The sequence below is a fragment of the Tachypleus tridentatus genome, chromosome 11 (assembly GCF_004210375.1).
Source record: "Tachypleus tridentatus isolate NWPU-2018 chromosome 11, ASM421037v1, whole genome shotgun sequence".
Classification (NCBI taxonomy): Eukaryota; Metazoa; Arthropoda; class Merostomata; order Xiphosura; family Limulidae; genus Tachypleus; species Tachypleus tridentatus.
The window spans coordinates 73,797,541-73,811,566 of record NC_134835.1 but is presented as its reverse complement, the minus strand read 5'-3'; the positions used below and the strand labels follow the sequence as shown (position 1 = coordinate 73,811,566).

General features: G+C 31.4%; 1 protein-coding gene across 3 annotated transcripts in view; it reads right to left on the bottom strand.

The window, feature by feature from the left end:
- LOC143232468 (WD repeat and FYVE domain-containing protein 2-like) overlaps positions 1-14,026 on the bottom strand; it is a 39,185-nt gene that overhangs the window by 12,468 nt on the left and 12,691 nt on the right. For all 3 annotated transcript variants that reach the window (XR_013017541.1, XM_076467969.1, XM_076467970.1), the window contains exons 5-8: positions 10,913-10,967; positions 3,432-3,582; positions 1,465-1,577; positions 749-875 (exon numbers count right to left, since the gene is read on the bottom strand). Coding sequence is in view for 2 of the 3 variants with exons in the window: in XM_076467969.1 (XP_076324084.1) it covers positions 749-875; positions 1,465-1,577; positions 3,432-3,582; positions 10,913-10,967 (446 nt within the window). In the remaining variant the exon portion in view is untranslated. The remainder of the gene's footprint in view (positions 1-748; positions 876-1,464; positions 1,578-3,431; positions 3,583-10,912; positions 10,968-14,026) is intronic.

Below are 14,026 nucleotides of genomic sequence, written 5' to 3'. Positions count from 1 at the left end.
GTTAGCATGACTGGAAGATTAACATGATAAAATATATGTTACAATACTTAAGCTCCTTACACTTAACATTTGTATTTTTGTGTTATATGTAGTCATTGTAGCAGGAAAAAAGGATAATTTATATTTATTTCCTTTTCTTTTTTAATATGAACTTTACGAGGATGGTCAAGTGGCAGACCCTATATAGTTAAAATACAGAAAATAATAAAATACAGTCATACTGAAAAGAAACATTTGAAATTTTATCCAGAGGTTTTAGAAATTACACAAATAGTATTTTAGATTTCAGAGATTAAGTTTTTTTTAATTATAACATAAAATCACTTTGCAGTCAGACTAGTAACAGAACAGACTCTATACTTTTAAACAAATCTTTAGTAAATATATTTCATTAAAAATATTTTTTTTGTTATAAAAAAAACCCAAAAAACTTGTAATCTTTACTAAAAGTCTACCAAAGTTTGTGAAGATGCACACGCTGTATCAAAAGTTATAATGCAAATAATTAATGTGTTCAGATGTATAGACAAACTCGTGTACATTATAAAAAACCCATTCCAAAAGGGTGTTAACTGAATTAAACAAATTACAGAGTAAACCACAAAACTGACAGTAAGGGTTTTAATGACTTGTTTACCAGATAGAAAAATGGGCCCATAAGTACATGTAGTTATGCTTAACTTTACAATAACAACTGATACAAATTTTCAGAGTTAATAGGAAAAAACAGTAGAATTACAATACTTACTGATGTCCTTGTAGATCATAAGCAGTTCCCTGTTTACCACCTATGTCCCAAATTACAATGGACTGATCAAAACTTCCTGAGAATAACATCTGTCGCTCTGCATCCCATGATAAGCAACGAATACTTCCTGGGTACAACAAAGTTTTTAAACTTTAATATATAAATATATTTCATATCTGTGGGTAGTTTTAAAAAGCATTGCAGTAGAAAAAATATTAAAGTAGTATTGTTACAACAATTTATTTGATGTGGTATTTTCAGTTCAGTCAAGATAGTGGGGACTTCATAGTAAATCAAAACCTTGAGTTGGCCCCATAGTCAAAATTCAACAATTGTGACATCCAAGTTGATTACTCAATTCCATAAAGCATGTCCCAGGAATGTCTTGAAACCCTAATTTTGCATAAAAACTACAGTATTAGTATTAACAATCAAGTAAGAGATTACAAAGATGCCTCAACTGTTTCTTTCTTGCTGAACTTGTGTCTATTATATCCCCTTTATAAGGCTCAATTTTTGGGTGTTTTTTTCACAGTGACAGTGTTATTGGTACAGATGTGCATACACAAACACACAGCAGTTATACATACAAAAGAAAAATAATGAATTTTCAATAACAAATATATATTTGTCAAGAGTAAATGTATATTTATTCTCTCAAAAGACAAAACAGTCCAAATAATTTCAAAAAGTGTAATTAATCTAAACAAACTAACCTGAATGCCCTTTAAGTGTTGTTACTGGTCTATAACCACAAGCTTCTATTTTCAACATAGTTATCTGTCCCGAGTAGTCTCCAATAAAAACATATTTGGACTGCGTGTCAAATCTATTACATAGTTAAAGTCTATGTTATGTAATTTGACAAAGTTCAAGATACACAAAAAAGGTAGTTGTAATTCATGTTTTGTGAGGGGTTTTCTTTTTAAATAAACACAAGAATTAGCCACAAACATAAATGAGATAATATAAAACCTCTCTCTCTTTGTGTGAATACACACACACACACTAGATTACAAATAATATAATCAAGCAATAAATATAAGCTCTTATCTCATTTTAATTTTTAAATAACTTTTTCCAAAAAGCAGCTTCTCAACTCCTGTGAAACATGTATAATATTTCTGCAATTTCAGCTGCACATAGTCCATTACTAGATCATTTCTTCGTTGAACTTAAAGTCTGCACAATACTGTGTTTCATAATTGTAATAAGAGTTTATTATGGACTTGCTTTTTGAAAACTATCTACAGACTAGTAACAAAAGTTTCTTGGCTCTATACAAGTTAAATACTGAACTTATTGTTAAAATATTTAAAAAGTAATAGGTAATACTATTATTTTACATAAAAGATTAAACTATTGCTTTAACATGCGAAAATAAATACACATACATAAAATTTACAAATACTTACAATAAGACAGAGACTAGCCATATCTTATGTGGGGTTTTCAGTTTAATATACTATTTTCTGTACATTACTATAAAATGAAAACATCAAAAACTCAAACATGTTCCATTATCATTCCTTGTTTTTATCACTAAAACTCCTAACAGATAATTTCTGTAGCATCCAAGTGTATTGGAAATATTGTCATTTTTAGTTTGTGTGATAAATGTAATGTCAAACTACCCAGGAACTAAATAGAATCAGTTAAAAGGTTAGAAGCTGAACATCTCAACCAACAACATTTCTTACAGTCTTTCATTGTCTGCAGCCAGGTATGGGAATTTCTATTACCATAAATATTTTAATACAACCTTAAAGTAGAAATAAAATCCAAAATTTCCACAATGTAAAACTCTTAACATTCATTCTTTTACAAGATGTACAAAAAGGCAAAAACATTCTTATACTAGAAATAAACCACCCTACATTTCTACACAATTCCAAACCTCCATCATTTTATTTAAGGGCTTTAATTTTTGTAACTACAGGGTGTTCAGAAAATCACTGCACTTGTATATTTATTAACATACAAAACTGTACAGTGACTTTCCAAACACCCTGTACAAAAGAGTGGATGTTGGGAGACTTACATTGTAGAAATTTAGGGTAGTTTAATTGTACTTCAAGGTTATATCTAAATATTAAGAGTAAATGCCTTCTTACAACTGGTTGCAGATGGTAGGAACTGAGACACTGTGGGTACAAACAGAAACTCTAACTCTTAACCAGTTCTTCTCAACTGCTAGGTTGTTTGGTAATGGTATTTGGTTCTTGTGTGACAGATGGAATATTCCCAATGCATTTGGGTGCTTTAGCCACAGACATTACCTATTACGAGTTTCAATGATGACAAAGACAGGTGAGAGAAATTGGTTTTCATATTTGAGTCTTTTTTTATGTTTTGTTTTTATTTATATTAAAATCAGCATTGTTGTTCTATATTGTTGATTATATATGTATAAAATCACCTATTTACAATTAATGTATTTGATAGTTTTAGAACTATTTGTTTATCTACTTTCTATACATTTCACTTAAAGACTGTGCTCCAATGTACTCATACACAAATTATAATAGAAAAGAATCATGAGCATACATTACTTTACAGTAAACCAAACTACTGAAGATTCATTTCACCACCATACCTTTCCAACACATTGGGAAACAAAGAAAAATTCCAATATCTCATTTTAATATCTCTAAGTTTTCATAAAAACAGTTACAAAGGATACTGAAGAGCTGTACACCAAGCATTACACTGAAAACCATCAAATCTTCGGCCAGATTCAGAACAGTGCCACTGAAAATATTTGTCACGCCCCACACTTAGTACCCATTCAGTGATTAGTGAAAATACAACTCCAGTCACACGAGCTTGATGTGCTAGAGGCAGAATGCTATTATTTATGCATCTATAATATTTATTATAAATTTTGGTTTAAATTCCAGAAATATACCTTCAAGATTATTTTGTTAATTTCATATTGTGTTAGAAAATTACATTTTTACATAAAAATGTATTTTGAATAAGTACCCCTTGCATCACATATTAACTAACCAAGTCTCAGAAAAACCAACCACCACCTTGAATCTATTAAGCACATGATTAACTCTGGGCAAAGGGAAAGATACAGAGGTAAACAATTCGTTAAGTTTTGTTATTAGTTCAGTTTATCTTAGCAGTAGTTTTGGTTTAATATCTTACAAGAAATGAAGGGGCTTGCAAGACAACCAGGGTGCACTCAGAGATGTTCATTTCCCTTCCACCCCAATTAAGAAAGTAAGCTTAAGTTGTTAAGTAGAACAGGTCAATACATCAAATTAATGGTAAAATGACACTGTACAGGAAGTGTAATGGGTCTTTAGAATGGAAAATAATATTAAAAATATCAATAAAATCTGTGTTGTAGAAGAGACAGGCTAGGTTGAGTGAAGAGGGCCAAGAGATCCAGACAGTAGTGTACCCGTTAAGTTTTGTATAAAAACACGTAATTTTTAAATACTTTCTTAAAAGGAGAAAAGACAAAATATAAAACTCCAAACACTTTTTCTGCCAAATTTTTTCCACAAAACTTCCAGATTTTCCAAATCTACATACTTGCATGAAGAAAATTGATATTTCAACTCTCTCCCATTATTTTCCACAATTAACAAAATCTTCTGATCTGGTTATGAAAGATAATAAAAACTCCTGGATACACTTAACACATGCTGTAGTACTACAGAAATATCTTCAAACATAGACAGTGCAACTAAACTGTAAGCATGAAAATGCTGAATTTTTATTAGTAGAGGATGTTTTATAGATCTGACATTAAATATAATGAACTGGATAGTTATTACCTGACAAAATAAGTATAATCTAGATTACTTGCTCTATATAAGATATACCAATAATTAGTATAGCTAAGCAGGTAAATTTATACGTGTATGTAAATTTTATAACAGTGTCACAGTTTTGCTTGATTTTTTTTTTTTTTTACATTTTAAGGTTAGATTTCCCTCCTATTGTATCCTTTTTTTTTTTAAATTACACAACTCTTCCAATTTTGTGGCCACCCTGAAGAAACAAAAAAACAATTAATGCATAACATCTACAGATTAATTACATCTGCAGTGATATACAGGTTTCAAAAATTCACTTTGGCCCACAGTTTGGTTCTCACAAGACAGCGTGAAAACCACTCCACAAAAAATAGGAATATGAAGACAAACCCCACCCAAAAAAACCGAAACCTTTAATCTTAAAACAAATGGAAAATAGAAGATGGGGAGAAAGTTGCAAATGTAGTTTTATTAATTTAAGCCTAGGCATCTGTCCATCATTTAATCTTTTTAAACAAATGTTTAACAGTAACAACATAGAATAAGTTGATTTGATACACTTTGGCTATTCACATACACCATACATACTTTATATATCTGGAAGTGTTCTTTCATTTTAAGAATTTTAACATAACAATGACAAAAGTGGATAAGAAGAAATAACTAAATGATGCAAATAGTTACTTCAGGTGCATGAAATTAAGAAACTGTGGTCCAGAATTTCCCGAGATTTTTAAGTTTAGGAAATAATCATGTAAATATTTGTAACTTTAATAACTGCAGGAATTTATACAAACTGATTCAAAATGTTACTTACACAATGAAAATGTATTTCCAATACATACTTACCTCTTATCACGAAATATGTTTTCTTGATAAGCACTGCCCTCTATCAATGCAAATTTTCTATGCATGCTGCCAGCTTTCGCTTCTGCAATATGCAGTGCCCTCTTCACATTTGCACTCTCTAATTACTTTGAGATTGGTCAGAAGCCCTACACCACTCAAGTGGGGAGTCTGGGAGGGAAATATGAGAGGAGGCAAGTACCCATTTGAAATAAATTTTCAATAAACAAAAATGCTAACTTTGATAGAGTATTGACCTTACCTTACTCAGAAAATGGAATCTCACATTTAACTAGTGCAAGGTCAATAGAAAAACAGAATCACCTTCTAGGAATCACCCAAAGAGAGACCAGAATGTGAGGAACCATAAGAGAAAACACACCTTGGTGGGAAACCACATCTGATCCAGCCATACTCTTCACTCTTTGATGACAATGTCATGAACATAAAAGGTAGAGAAAAATAAAGGAATCCCAGAATTTGAATGACCACCAAATGGGTTTCCAGGGTGTCAGATGGCTATGGTGAAATAGACCATAATGGTAGTTCAATCTTGTGGTGATATCTTGAATAGTATGCAATATTCTCAATAGATAAAGGATCACCTACTTCACCTCAAACTTGGAACTGGTAGGGAAGATAAGCTTTCATACCAAACCCCACCCCCACTTGCATGCATTTCAAACACAATCAACACCAGATCTGCCAAGAATTGACATCCAGCAAACAGTAGGAAGATGGAAAGCCCCAGCAAGATGATGTCTCAGTTACAAAGTCTGATGGAAATAGTTACAGTACTTCCATCTGCAGTAGGAGGATATAACTGTCATACACAAGCACGAAACTTTGCTGCATCCAGCTACAACCAACAACAGGTTTGCCTAGAACAAACAGCCAGCAGACAATAGGAAGATGTACTGTAAACCTGGGAGGTATCTCCATTCCAAAACAAATCAACAGTGACCATTTGTCATCCAGTCCACAGTAGGAGGAAGAATACCAGCCAGCACACATGTGAGGATTTACCTAGCTTAGCTATCTTCAACCAATACCAGATCCCCTAAGAACGTACATGCAGAGGATGACAGGGAGGAGGAATGACTCAGGCTGAAGGGTAAACTGCAAATATATATTTATTCATAATTTTACAGAAAGCTTCAACTAAAACCTGGAATCATACATCAAGGGTCATAGTAGGAAGGGGGTCACACCATCCATACATAATACTAATCATGACCAGGCCATTAAAACCAAAGTCAGACCCACCAGGAACGTACATCCAGATGATGATGAGAAGGAGAAATGCCACAGTAAGAAAAAATAACTGGTCAGACATATCAACAAGAATATGGTGTAGTTACACAACTAAACACTGGTATTGTACCTCAGGTCCATAGTAGGAAGTGGTATATGCCAGCAACACATGCTCTACTCTCAAATGAGTTGTATGATTCATTGTCCACCACTCTAGTGGTTAGAAACTAGTAAGGACTCCCATATTCCACTAGAAAAAAGATGATAAAAGCATTTTGGAGAACATAGTGGACAGCATCACCAGAGAAAGTGAAACAAACGACTACAACACCCCCATTTTGAAAAGCAGAGCTACCACACTAAAGGAGTCAATAAATCAAAACTGGATGGCATTAGGAAATGTACATTAAGTCCTAACAGAAAGAGACTCAATATCATGGAACAAAAGAGATGGGTAGCAATCTCTGTCTGCTTTACTTTACTCATGTTAGCCAATGAGTGTATGGTCTAGGATGAACATGTTTGTGAAGCAAATAACCATTAAAGAGAACTAGTGGCACACCTATGGAATAATCCCATCTCTACAGTGTGCATAACACAAACCTGCAATGTGATTGTATGAAATGTAAACAGCCACTACTTGATGGTATCTGTAATTATATATCAGGTCCACAGTGGGAAGGGCTACAATGCAGCTGATATCAAGCATAGCTGCAGGATGGACAGGTTAGATTATCAAAAAAAAAAGTATACCTGGTCAGGTGTCACTTACCACAGCAGGATCCACAATATAATAGCAAACATACCTCAAAAGTAAGAAAACATTTTTAAAAAGCAACTTTTCACAATACAAAAGCATGAACATTTAAATGAAAAGTAAAAAAGAAGGAAATCAGTAGCACAACAGAAATTACTGACAAATACACGAGGAAAAACCAACATGCCCATGAATAACAAGTGCAGATGTGAAGAGAGCAGTGGTTACAAGAGGAGTGGTATCACACCAAATTTTATCCATATTGATTGACATTCAGGGGTTACCAAATATAGCTGAAACTTGGATAATACGAACTGGAAACAAGCACAGTAAGAAACAGTAGGTTTTGAATAAAACTGTCAGATGATAGAAATAATTCCACAACAATGGTGATGAGCAACAACAATGACAAAGAAAGAGGAGCAATTGGAGAGTCTTTTTCTAAACCTAAAAAGAGGGCAAGAATAAATATTATCACTCCAAATGGAGAGATACTTCATGATCAATTACATGGGAATATGCAGAAATGGGAGGTAGAAGGATTGTGGTGTGCATTGAAAATCTGTGCTGATAAAGGTCAGTGAGAGTCAAGAAAACCTATTTGGGGAGAAAGAGGTAAGATAATGTACTAGATAAAAAAAACAAAACATCTGAGCTGAAAAACATGTCCCACCCACTTTCTTTTCTTTTACAAAATAATTTATAAAACTTTTCCCCACAAAGTTCTAGATGAGACCACTTTTACAGTCTTTGTAAATTTTTCTTTTATCACAATTTCCTTCTTTATAACCTATGCCATAACATTATAATTGTGACATGAAGACCTTTGGCAATTCAAACCAAAACAATCACACTGAATCATGGCAGTAACGGTACACTACTGCATTTTTGTAATATATATTCTCATTCTTATGGAGATGTCAAAGATGATTACAGTTGTGTTAACTGCTCAGTACTGTTTTCTGAAATGAGAAATAAATCTTTATGCTGATTTTTTCATGGCTTCAGCAACAAACTATGATTAACTTTAAGTAATTATAGTAGAATTCACTAAATTGAAAGAAAAAAAAGAAATGTGCAATTTTGCAGAAAAAAATTTTCTTACACATTAAAAAGATAAACAAAAAAGCAGAAAATTCAGTTACACAAGTTTAGACACAGAGCAAGAAGCATTGTTGCTCAAACAAGAATGACTTAAATTCATCCAGAGATACAGAACAAAATCATGAAAATATAAGGCGGGCATAAAAACTTATTTTTTTGAAATGTTTTTCAAAAGTTAAAGTGAAAAGTTCTATATAGAACTGTAATCAATCTAAAATTTAATGAAATCAAACAAACTTACATAAATTTATCATCTTAAGTATCCTGTTTAAGAAACTTTCTCTACAGATATTTTAACAACAACAACAAAAACTATGGAGGATAAAAACTAAAAAAGAGAATGAATCTATGTATCAAAGGTAATTAATTCCTAGGATGATATGAGTGATCTGCAAGAGAAGGTTTTGAGATAGACATAAGACATAGAACACAAACTTGTGCTACTACAAGGGCCCAGATTGTTCAAGGATAAGCAGGATGAATGAGTAAAGATTCTCAGTTATGAGTTGAAATACAAAATTGGAGGAGTTTGATTTGAACCTAAAAAGATGTAATGTAAATTGAAGTTTTTAATAAACTTTATCTTCAAAAACTACAAGTAGTTAATCTTACTAATAAATTATGTGTAGTGTATGTGTTTAAGGTTTCAAGAAGTGATAGCACATTAAAAAAAATATGAATTACTAAACAGTTTTAAAAATCCATGTACATGATTTAATTCAGTAGCTTTTCATAGGTTTAACAACAACAACAACAAAATATTTAATGCCATTGCAATTGAATGGTCATCATTTTTGAAGTTAGATTTATAACACTCTCATCCTCTCATGTTGTTCCAATATATACAAATAAGAAATTCACACCAAATTTTATCCATACTGAATAACATTTGGGGGTTGGTTAAAGGTACTTAAAACTAAGACAACATGCACTGAATAAAACCTTCAGATGATGTCCCTGCTCTCATGATGTGAAGCAACTAACCATCCACTGTGGCATATTTACTGAAACAATGGGTAGTCATTGATCAAGTAAAGACAGTATACTTTGACACAAAAGCAAAGTTACACTGGCCATAGAAATGAAGAATGTGGGCTTTTAGAAAAAAAATTAAAACAAGAATCTTCTGTATTTGGCATGGCAGCCTTATATCTTAAAATACATCCCAGCATACGTTTTTAAAGACTGTATATGCCTTTTCCCTAATCCAAATATTACAATTTTAAATTTATTCCAGCAATCTTAGAAATACATGGACCAGTTTGGTTTTGAACCTGCAGCTGATCATAACAAAGTATTAGAAGCCATAGAAGTTAAGTGTGATTTCACTGAGTTTGCTACAAGATAACTAAGTCAGTGACCCTGGAGATGATTATTGAGAACTTCTTGAATTAACTACAACTCTGTTGGTGGCATCCATCCTCATGGAGACACAACAAATGGCCCAAGCATTATATACTCTCAAGATTTGAATATTTATGGAATATTTTACACTCAATGGCTACAAAAAAAGAACTCCATGAAAACTGTATTTTTGTTGTTTGAGTCCTGATGTTATTTCTGTTTGTTGCAATGATCTCAACTTCCTACAAAGTATTCTTGAATATAAGAAGATGAAAAAGTCTGTCTGAAAACTTTACAGAACATTTATGATATCTCAATGAGAAACTCATTGGTTTGTCATTTTCTGACTCAACTTCATCCACAGATATAAAACGGACAATAGTTAAAGCATTAAATAAAATGGAAGTGATAAATGAATCTTCAAAGCACATCCAATTGAATATTAGAAAGTCCAAGGACATGCCAATTAAAGATTTCATTTCATCACAAAAAACACAGACTTCTTCAGGTGCCTAAAAAAAATTCTATTTGGATTCTGGATTATGACCCAAAGTAATGGGAGCTCAAAGAAGACTACAAACAATTCAAAAATTAAATGTGGTAAATGAAAGAGATCCAGCTCTTACCAAGAAGTATAATGTTATCATAACCAAGAAGGAACAAACAATTCCTCTTTCAATTTGTGCAAGATTATAGAAGATACTTTCCTAACAGCAAAAAGAAAATTATAATGATGCAGAAGTGACAAACCACATCAAAATCACATGAAAAACATAATTATGTAATTAAACTAATGTACACAAGTGACAATAATAATAAGCTTTACAAATTATTTATAGTTCAATATGTAACAAATACTTTTGTACACTGCAGAGTACACACTGTATCAAGCCACTGCAATATAGAACTTTAATATTCAACAATCCCTGCATATTTTAAAATGGATGAAGTGTTTTTCTTTAACTCTGGAACAAAATTAGGTAGCCAGAGATTTAGAATTGTTAACATGAAATTTTACATGCAAACAAGAGCTATGATGAAACAAATGTTTTATTACTAAACTAAGGAAACTTAAAATATTACCAAGATAATTACGCTGATGAGCCATTCTGTTGAAGTCCTCAGCAACTTGAAACTCCTAAACAAAAGATGATTTATGTTTATCTAGCAGTAATAGGTGCAACTTAGTTTACAATGAAAATATAACAACATGCATATAATAAAATAAAAAAAGTTTTAAACATCTTTGACAAGCTCACTTTAACTAGCAGTACAAGAAAGTAACAAATATGTTATCATCATCCAGAAAAACTTCCTACAACATAAGGATAAAAAAACTACACTGTTTCTTTATATTTTAATTTTTGCAATAAATATAGAAACCTTCTACAAGACAAAATAAAAAATAAACAATGTGTACCTATTGAATGCTATTTCTTATAACAAATATCGTGCATATGAACTAATTGTCTATCACATGATTCTGTCTCAGTTCCCAAAAATTCATTCATAACAAACACTTTACCTACAAATTCTCACTAATTTGTATATACATACTTTACATACATATCAGTCTGGATGTTATTATTTGTCTATACATTTTCAGCATACAAGACTGTTTGTCTCATACACTGTCTACAAATTCTTAGCGAGGTTACTGTTCCAAGTTGAATTTTATATAAAATTATTTGAGGACTAACTGCTTTAGCAGTCTAATTTTGAAGTAAAAAAACTACAAAGAAGAAAACAGCTAGTCAACGTCACCCACTAACTTGCGAGCTACTCTAATCAAACAGTGGGAGTTGAACATACATTTTATGACACCCACAACTTCAAAGTGTATACCACAATTTTGTTTTTTCATTAACAAGGTGTAAATTATAAAACTTCAGATTCACAAAGTGTACCAATATGTACGGTGTACCCTGGAAACCCGTGTTGTCATGTGTGTTCTGTTTCCTGGGAACAGATATGTATCTCGACATTACATCAGTGCATGCACGCAGTACTACAGAATATGGAAACCTAGGGTACAGATGTGTCCATTAAAGCCCACATATATAGAGGGTGTATAGTTCAAACAATGTATGTTGCCCAACATGTTTCACAGGAATGTCTGTATTTTATTATTTTGAAATAAAGTTAATATCAATTGACGTATTATAAAACTTGGGCCTGCACAAATATGTAAGAAGTTTAGCATTAAACATAATTTACATTTATATGCATCTACTTTTAGTTTTTATAAAACACTCTCACATTATACTTTTCTCCACAGCTACATATTGAAAGCATATCTGACAACAACAGCTCAGCCCAACAATTAACAAAGTCCTTTTTTTTTTCTATTATTATTCATTTTTCTTGTAAATCACAAAACTTCAGTGTAAAGCCTTTCAAAACTAAAGCTCCAAACTGTTATTTCAAACCTCAAATTATATTACAACCACACAGTATGAAAGAACACACATTGAGAGATTTGCTTATTTGCCATAAGAGATATTTAATGATCTTTGCACTAAGCACTTGTGTAACTGAAAGATTATTTTTTCATAAAAGGTGTAATCTCTATATTCTGTTTGGAAGAACTACTACACTTACAACAAAAGATGAATCAATGAATCTAAAAAGAGATTTGATTGCATATAAACCAAATTCATTGATTTTAATTTAATCAAAGTGAATGTTACATTTTACTTAAACTGTTATAAAATGGGTCTTCTCTTACTATTTCTAAAACTAACATTTTTGAATTGTAATTATCAGCTTCAATTAATGTTTTAACCAATATTGTAGCTTCAGTTACAGTTGCAACTAAAGTAAGTTTTCTCAGTGTCCATCCTTAGATACTAGTTGAGTATAAGAATTTATTACACAATAGTACTTGATCTGTAATGGTCTGTCAACTTCTCAATGCCATTAGTTTAAGTTTAAAGTGCTACTACAGTAAATATCAATTTCATTGCTAAATATCAGTCATAGTTATATGTTACTAAGCATTGTTCACTGATTTAAAGTTAATACTATGATAGAATCTGCTTTCAGATTTAATATCTGATCATGTTCAATATGAAAATGATAAAACACCAGTATTAATCTTGTACAAACATAATGTTATTAGCTTAACAATTAAATAAATGTGCATCTTGAATATGTTGGTATACAAAACTGTGTACTCTGAATTAAATAGCATCCTCATAAAATTATATTTCATATATCAGCTAAACATTATCTTTAAAATACACTGTATTACAGAAATTGACAGTTGTTTTTGCTAGAACATGACAGGAAAAAGGCAGTTACAGTTAAATATGTACAGTTCTAAGTAATTTTGGAATGTCCAAAACTAGTCTCTTATTTTTCAACATAATGACAATTTATAACAAGACATTTTCATGCTATCTTTCCAGTGCTTACAACAAAAAATATTTTAATACACGTTATAATTAAAATTTCAATAAAAACTGGACAATACATTCAGTGTTCATCATGTTGTTTTTACACGAATTTGAACACGTATGCTTCGTTAGTTACTTAATCGAACCGAATAACAGTGGTTTAAAAAAAAAAAAAAAGACTCAATTTTAAAGAAGTTTATCATACTGGAGTAATTTCTGACAAGTGAATTAAGAAAATATAGATATAGCAAGATGTAAAATATAAAACAATTCTGCTGTTGTAGCAGTTTAACTGTGTTTCAAACTGAAATGGATCTACTGGTAATGATACTAATTTATGGAGAAGGAACTAAATAAGTCAAACAAAAGTATATCTAAACAGTAGTAAGGTTAACCTTACCTAATCAAAATTAAATGCCAGGTATTTAGTATCAAACCCATTCACAAGAAAGATAAACTATAATGATTAAAAGTAATTGCCTTATCAGTGGAATACTCTAGTTATTATCTTATCCACAATAACTACATATACAAATTTCTTTCTCTAGACAGTTTTTAAAATTGCTTTTTCCCCCCCTCCAAAAGCATGCACTTCTTTATATGTTGAAATGACTGGAATTTTAAAAATCTTAAACATGGAAAAAATATGATGCCTTAAACATAAGTACACACTGAAAAATAATGAAGTATAACATTCTTTAGCAGCAGATATGTGGTTTGGTAACAACAATAATAAATAAACCAGAAAATGCTAATATTTTATTTCAGACAATTTTGTTAATAAGTAATTTTGGTTATT